General features: G+C 43.7%; 1 protein-coding gene across 3 annotated transcripts in view; it reads left to right on the top strand.

Moving 5' to 3' along the window:
• Positions 1 to 7,578, top strand: part of LOC147020490 (zinc finger CCCH domain-containing protein 4-like) — a 61,923-nt gene that overhangs the window by 18,915 nt on the left and 35,430 nt on the right. For all 3 annotated transcript variants that reach the window (XM_085895869.1, XM_085895868.1, XM_085895870.1), the window contains exons 2-3: positions 4,339 to 4,657; positions 7,347 to 7,463. In XM_085895869.1, coding sequence (XP_085751995.1) covers positions 4,339 to 4,657; positions 7,347 to 7,463 — 436 coding nt within the window. The remainder of the gene's footprint in view (positions 1 to 4,338; positions 4,658 to 7,346; positions 7,464 to 7,578) is intronic.

Below are 7,578 nucleotides of genomic sequence, written 5' to 3'. Positions count from 1 at the left end.
GGAATTTGAGTTCTGAATCTATCACCAACCATAAATCCTCATCTTCTTGTACTTCCTGCAAGTCTGTTTCACTCATCTGATAAGCAGTCAATGTGTTCGATATTCCCACACGTAGTACTTTGCATTTGTTGAAGTTGAAATGGAGTTGTCATTTGTCTGACCATTTTTGTGCTTCGTTCAAATCGTCTTGCATCGAGTCCTTTAGACTTTGGCTTTTTACTGGACCAATGATTTTAGTGTCATCAGCAAAACGATACACAGAGTTTATGAGCCCTCTGGTATATCATTGATAGACAGCGTGAACAGATTTCGTCCGAATCCATCCACAACTTTTTGAAATGTCGTTTTTGGCTCGATCTCTCAATGGTGAAGAATCACTTGGAACATTCTAGTGTCCGGATCCAGATCTTCATCAAAATTGAATTGATTCGTCTTTGTCACACACCCAACCTGTCCACAAAATTTAGTCTAAATTCGTCCACAACTTTTTGAGATATCCTGCTCACAAACAAACAGGCAAACAGACAGGGGTAAAAACACAAGCTCCATCCACTTTCGGCGACAGGGGTAATGAACAAAGCCACATTCTGAGAGTCAGGGATGTAGGAAATGACTGTGTCAATTTCACAGTGGGGATAGTGTGACATGTTTAACACTGCGGAGCGAATGCAAGATTCCTTGAGTTCTCATGTGCTGCCCCTCAAAGCTGTGTAATCTGCTGTTACTTGAACCATAATATTGATTTGCAATTGGTCACTGGCTTTGACACCGATACAATTTTTTATTACGAACCCTGGGTATCAAAAAGCTGTATATATCGAACAAACAGCCTCATATGGAGCACCTCGTCACCATTAGAGCATTCAAATTGCATCAGATGTGGCAATGAATACTCCGAGCTTGCCGGCTTGATGACAGAAGATGCCATTTGCATTTTTGCCCTCCTTCATCCATACCCCGTGCGGCACGGACAACTTGCTCGTCTCTGAAATCTGACAAAAAGGCCAATTTTGAGCATCCTTCATGGTCTGCTGGTCTTTTTCTCTTTTGCAACTTTATCACACACAGTATGCATCACTGTTCTTGTCTCTGTGCAAACGAGTGTGGTTTTAGGTGTGATTGTTTAATGACCTTTTTATTTGTAGGGAAGCGATGTGAATATTTTTACGAGGTTTCGATTTTTAGAAAAAAAATCTTGTAAAGTGCTAAATGCAATGTTTAACTGAAGGCCCAACTTTAACAAAATTGTTAATGTTTTCACATTCATCGCTGATGCACTTAAAAATAAAAACATGACCTTTAACATACCCTCAAAATACCTTTAAAATACCCTCAAAATACCTTTAAAATACCCTTAAAATACCTTTAAAATACCTTCAAAATACCTTTAAAATACCCTCAAAATACCTTTAAAATACCTCTAAAATACAGTACCTTTAATTTCTTTGAAGAATATTTTTTAAAAATCATTTCTGAAATTGTTTATCTCTATCTCTTTCTTTTTATCTTTCCTTCTCTCTTTTTGCCCTCCTTGGTTGACCTTCAAATCCAACTAAGGTTGCAGAGCCGCCATTTAGATACACCATGTGATTTGAAAGGTTGAAAAGTTAGGGGGGAGGCTGGAGGAGGGCAGGGAGGAAAAGTCGGTGAGAGTAGAACAGCAAATGGGGTTTGGAGAAAGCTTAAGATGGCGATGGGTCGTGCTCTTGAATGGTGTGTGTGTGTGTGTGTGTGTGTGTGTGTGTGTGTGTGTGTGTGTGTGTGTGTGTGTGTGTGTGTGTGTGTGTTATTTTTTACTGATGCTTTGACAGTGTTGGGTTATGCAAATGATCAGTTTGTTTTATTGTATCGTGCATATTATGCAAGTTGTCCCATAAGCTTAGGACTTTAAACTGACTTTGTCATGCTGATGATACCCAAAGGCAGAAACAAGTCCATCACTGATGTTTAAAATGTTAAGCCAACACACTTCACCATTCAGGATTGCTTTGGTTTTTTTCCTATTTATTAAATTGTATTTTAGTAATTTTCTGAGGCTTCCTTTGTTTCACTGCTTTTATGTACCAATGGTTGATGTGATAAAACATATATATATATATATATATATATATATATATATATAAATATATATACATATTGTTGTGAATTCTGGCTTGCCTGGCGTGTGAGCGATTGCATAACTCCAATCGCAATCGCGTCGCCCACCGGACGGACAATTCAGTCGTGACCCTCCTGGAACTACCGCCAGGAGCCAGTCACGGGTGGGGGTTTAACCTCACCACAACCCAGTCCGCATTCTCCCCGTGCGAAATAGGGTGAATCGCCGAATGTCGATATACCTAAATACCCGCGCGGGTAACCTACCGAGGGGTTGCACCACGCCGCAGGTCGGCCTAGGACACAAACCGCTAAAGCGGTCCGTTCCGTGCTACAGTGATAACCGAGCGGTGTTATCGCCGACTTCGACGGATTTGATTCTGTTTCCCGGGCGTTCAAAACCCTCTCCTAATTTATTCCGCGATTCAAGATGGCACTTTCAAAAGGGAAAAAGACGACGAACGGGATACAATTCACACAAGGACATTTATTTAAACAGCACACGTATATACAGCCAAGGCAGTCATGCAATGTACAGGCACATAGAAGCAAAAGCAATACCACCGACTACGATTATTATTTACAAGCACTGTCACTTACACAGTACTTGGCAGGACACAGCGCCACAGCATGCATACGAAAACAAAGTAAAACCCTCCCCATAGGCAGGGAGGTAGACGGGGTTCGTAAACCTTTATGGCACGGGACCTGGAGGACCGAATGGGTCCCGTGAGACCGAAGGGTCTTGCCCGCGCCCTCGTGGCGCAATGGTGGGCAGGTCGCGACGTCGACTCCCCACAGCCTTGCGTAGCCGTGCCCTCGTGGCACGACGGTGGGCAGGTCGCGACGTCGACTCCCCACGGCCTTGCGTAGCCGCGCCTGACCCCGGGCCACTGGCGTGGTCAGCGAGCTCTCTCCGGCGTTGCTGCTGGTGCTTTCACGACCCACGACCAAACAAGAAAAGACTGAAGGGCAGAAGGGGCTTCAGGACCAGAGAGAGAACGGATGATGGACCACAGGGCGAGAGCTCATGGACCAGAGAGAGAACGGATGATGGACCACAGGGTGAGAGCTCATGGACCAGAAAGAGAACAGATGATGGACCACAGGGCGAGAGCTCATGGACCAGAGAGAGCGAGCCTCGTGCGCGTCCGCCCCCCGCTTCTGGCTCCACCTCCCTTCTGGAAGCTTCCCTAAAAGGGGCGTTCCCTCACCCCGACCGCCCCACGCTGTTCATCCACCAATTGACAGTGAGCTGCCCTCCCCCTGCCTCCGTCACACTCCTCGGAGAGACAGGCGGGAAAAAATCCGCGTGCCCATCGGAACTCTTTTGGTTCCCTTTTTCGTTCGACGGTTTTCAACGCGGCTTGTTGCTTGCATGGAGGTTTGTTCAAAATAACAATAGAAAAAGAAAAACGGCAATCTCAAAGAGTCGCAGCCCTTTAAACAACGGTGGGGACCTATCTGCACATAAACTTAGCGTCATAACTGATCTAAGGACCCTTTATGGTGTATTGCGAATTACCACAGCCGTAACAATGCATATATATTGGATTTTGTGATAAAAGGACTTCAAAAGTCAAAAGTCTCTTTCTTTCTTTCTCTCTCTCTCTCTCTCTCTCTCTCTCTCTCTCTCTCTCTCTCTCTCTCTCTCTCTCTCTCTCTCTCTCTCTCTCTCTCTCTCTCTCTCTCTACATTTCCTTGATCTGTCTCTCTCTTGCAGTTGATCCATTTGTATTTTGACATCATGTTGATTGTAGTATGTAATTTTTTTTAATTTTTTTTTTTACCAGTTTATATCATGTTTCAATTTCAGGGGTAATTCATGTCAACCCCTTGGTTTTTCTCACTTTTTGGGGGTGGCCCAGAGTGGTAGAGTCGGTGGTTGGGTGGGTCTTGTCTAAATCTTTACATTAACTAGTCCATCGAGCATATGTGTTCATTATAAGAAAACTTCCATATATTTTCAAGGCATTCCCAAACATTATAAATCTGCATTGTGTATGTAATGGTTGTTGGCTGATTCGTGCTTGAGATGGAAACATTTCCCTGCTTGAGTTGAACAGAGACGATGAGATAATTGATGTAAACACTCAAATGCATGTTGCTTTGCAGTACTGTATTTCTTTGTGAAGTGTATGAGACACTTGATGACGAGTGCTGTCAACTTTGCTGTTATATCATTCGCTATTTGATGGTCTTGTTTCTAACTTTGTTCTTGTTTCCACTTTGTTCTTCTAGGGAGGAGGGAGAGCTGGAAGATGGTGAGATAGATGATAATGCTGCGGAAGAAGCAGAGGAGACAACTGAAGTGGCACCCGAAGAAGAGAAGGAGGGTAGCCGAGAGCGTGAACGGGACCGCGAACGGCATCGCAGCTCACGCAAGAAACGAAAGAAAGAGAGAGACAAGGATCGAGACAAGGATCGAGACAAGGATCGAGACAAGGATCGAGACCGCGAGCGAGACCGTGAGCGAGAACGGGAGAAGGAACGGGAGCGGGAAAGAGAGAGGGAGCGGGAAAGGCGAAGGACAAAGAGGCGCCGGCGAGAACGGCACAAGGTAGCTCTGACCAACAGAGAATAGAAGTAGTTGTAAGTTAATGAACAAGTTGAATTTTTCCGGGGTTCTGGTTTTGCTGTAATTTTTTTTTCTTTTTTTCAATTTATGACTCGCCTTGTATTCATCGGTTTATAATGCTGTGCAAAGCCAATGTTCTTATCTCGAAACTAGACTGGGTTTCCACCGTCACCAAGTATTCGGTGTGTTGAAAAATAATGCACCTCCTATTGTTTTTCCCCAAAACAGGTAAAGATATTCGAATGAAACGAAGCGCAGTCTGCTGATTAGTTCCTCCCTCCACTGAGTGCGAAGTTTTGTGATTCTGACACTCGATGTCTCAGTGTCTCACTACAGGGTCCTGTTATTATCCTCTCTGGGGTACATCGATTGCAGTCAAAACTAGATGTCTCACTACGTTAGTCATGATTGCAGACGGTAGCACGACGTCAGTGCTGTGAAGCATGAAGCGCTGGAGATGCGAGTTTGCACGATGGACTGGAGATGAGATAACTGGAGATTAAAGTTGGGTGCACCATTACGATCCTGAGATTAAGAGACTGTCGATGGAGTACTGCCCTCAGATTTTCATCTGTTCCCCAACCTCAAGGAACACCTTTGTTGAAAACATTTTTCTTCTGACGATGATATTGAGGCCACAGCCAAGTCGGCTGGATGCAGTTTTATCGTGACAGCTTCACTAAACTACTTGAACGTCGGTGGTAATGTGTGGACCGCAGTGGTGATTATGTTGAGAAATAAATGCACACCACGGTAGAATAAAGATTGATGTCAGCATCCATCTGTTTCAGGCTGTCAAGATATCCTCGAGGTACGCACACTTGCCTCTAAGCTGTATAGCCTGGGTTTGAATCCCGACACAGCTACAAATTGTCATCCCGGTGTTTCACAGGCAGGGTGATTCATCAGTGTGTGTGTATGTGCCGTCCCCTCAAATGGACGTTAAACATGCGCCCTGTCTGCTGGCATTAGCTGCTGCATGTCAAAGATCCACGGTGTCCTTTGCGTAGAGAAGGTGAGCTATCACCGGCATCTTGAACAAATAACAAATTCCTGCCCTAACCATAGTCGAATGTCGGGCCTGGCTAGCCACTTCGTGAAATATTTGAGCCAAACTTCCTCCGGCCATCCTCGCAAGAGCGAGGGAATAATTTTGGCTGTTAAAGAAGGATGAGAAGATCTGTCTGTTTCATTTGAATATCTTGACCTGTTTTTGAGAAAAAGAGGAGGTATTACTTTTCAACACACCCTCGTATGTACATACATACATACATACATACATACATACATACATACATACAAGTGCTGGGCCGATTAGAAAATCGACAATAACCGATTACCGATTTAAAAATAAAGAATTAAAAAAAATTTGCCCGATGATGCTTCCGATGCAAACTATTTATTTTTTTATTTTTGTTGTTTTTTTCGGCATCCACTCATCGTAGTGACATCCATCGCCACTGCTGCTGAGGATGCAGATTATAAAGTGGTAAATAGTGACGTCATTGTGCACATGTGAAGTGGATACCATTCAGGATCGATGCCGTGCCCACGATTGACGGATTGACATTATGAAGTGGTTGTGAATTGACACATTTTAAAATCACTTCTCCTTGGTGTATCAAACGGCACATCATCCTGTCATTTTCAAAATGAATGATGAGTCACAGTGTGTGCCAATCTTCATCCTGATGAAGCAGTAATTGCGTGGAAGGAAGGAAGTGTTCTCATTCGATAAGTTTTTTTTTGACGGATGTAAAAGGAAGCGTTTCCTACTTGTCTGGTCGTGTGAAAAGCAACTTTTATACAAAATACAGTACAGGCCGGGAGTCCCTGGGCTACAAAGAGATTTTGCTTCGCACAGTCGTTCATACAGGAAGTAAATTGATCAGCTGTTGACGAGGTGTTATAAATGGTGATAGCGCATGAGTGGGGGGTATACTCACCCGGTGATTCAACGAGCTCAGCTGTAGACCAATACCATTTCCTTGTTGCCCACGCTCGCATAGTTCAAAATCAGGAAAATGCCACATTTAGGAGGTTTAATATATATATTTGTTTTAACATATGATGTTAAATTGTTGTGGTCATGCCAATCACTTGACCAGAAGTGTGTCAAAATGGTGGCCTAAATAAATTCCTTCAAAAAATCTTCTTCTCCAGACTCATCAGTCAGGATGCTACCAAATTTGGGTGACAACATTGGGTATGATTGGGCCCTGATGTTAAATTGCGGAGGTCATGCCGATCACGTGACCGGAGGTGTGTCAAAATGGTGGCCTTGGTAAATTTTTGGGAAAATCGCAAAAATTCCTTCAAAAATCTTCTCCAGACCCACCAGTGAGAATGCTACCAAACTTAGGTTACAACATTTGGCCAGGGCTCAGATAAGCTAATAGTTCTATTTTTATAATTTGTTTTTGAAATTCACCCTAAACAAAGGTGAAAGCTCCTCATCGTTTTTGAGCTGTATGCAGTACAACTGTAACGAGCACTCCACACCGTCTCCAATCGGCGGATGCAGATTACCAAAAAATGGCCGATATCTGCCTGTGCCAGTTATTGAATCCGATATCGGGCCAGCACTAATATATACATACATATATATATATATATACACACATGGTTGATGTCTCTGAACTTATCCCATTCATCTTTCTATTCCCACCAGCGACACTCAGCCTCAAGTGAAGATTACTCTGATTTCAGCGATGGTTCTGATTTCGCTGGAGAAGAGCGACCCTATCGAAAGCCCTTCCGGGATTATGATCCTCAATTCCCGCCAAAAGTAATCCCTTCTGCACTTCGACTTTTTCACTTAAAATTGCCCTTCATAGAAACTTTGGACTTATGCTCTTCATTACGGCTTTTGAGCTTCTGTTTTCTTTTTGAGTCCGTCTGCC

Source organism: Eptatretus burgeri, chromosome 9, assembly GCF_056783735.1.
Source record: "Eptatretus burgeri isolate ZD-2024b chromosome 9, Ebu_testis_v1, whole genome shotgun sequence".
Classification (NCBI taxonomy): domain Eukaryota; kingdom Metazoa; phylum Chordata; class Myxini; order Myxiniformes; family Myxinidae; genus Eptatretus; species Eptatretus burgeri.
This window is presented reverse-complemented; position numbering and strand designations above follow the sequence as displayed.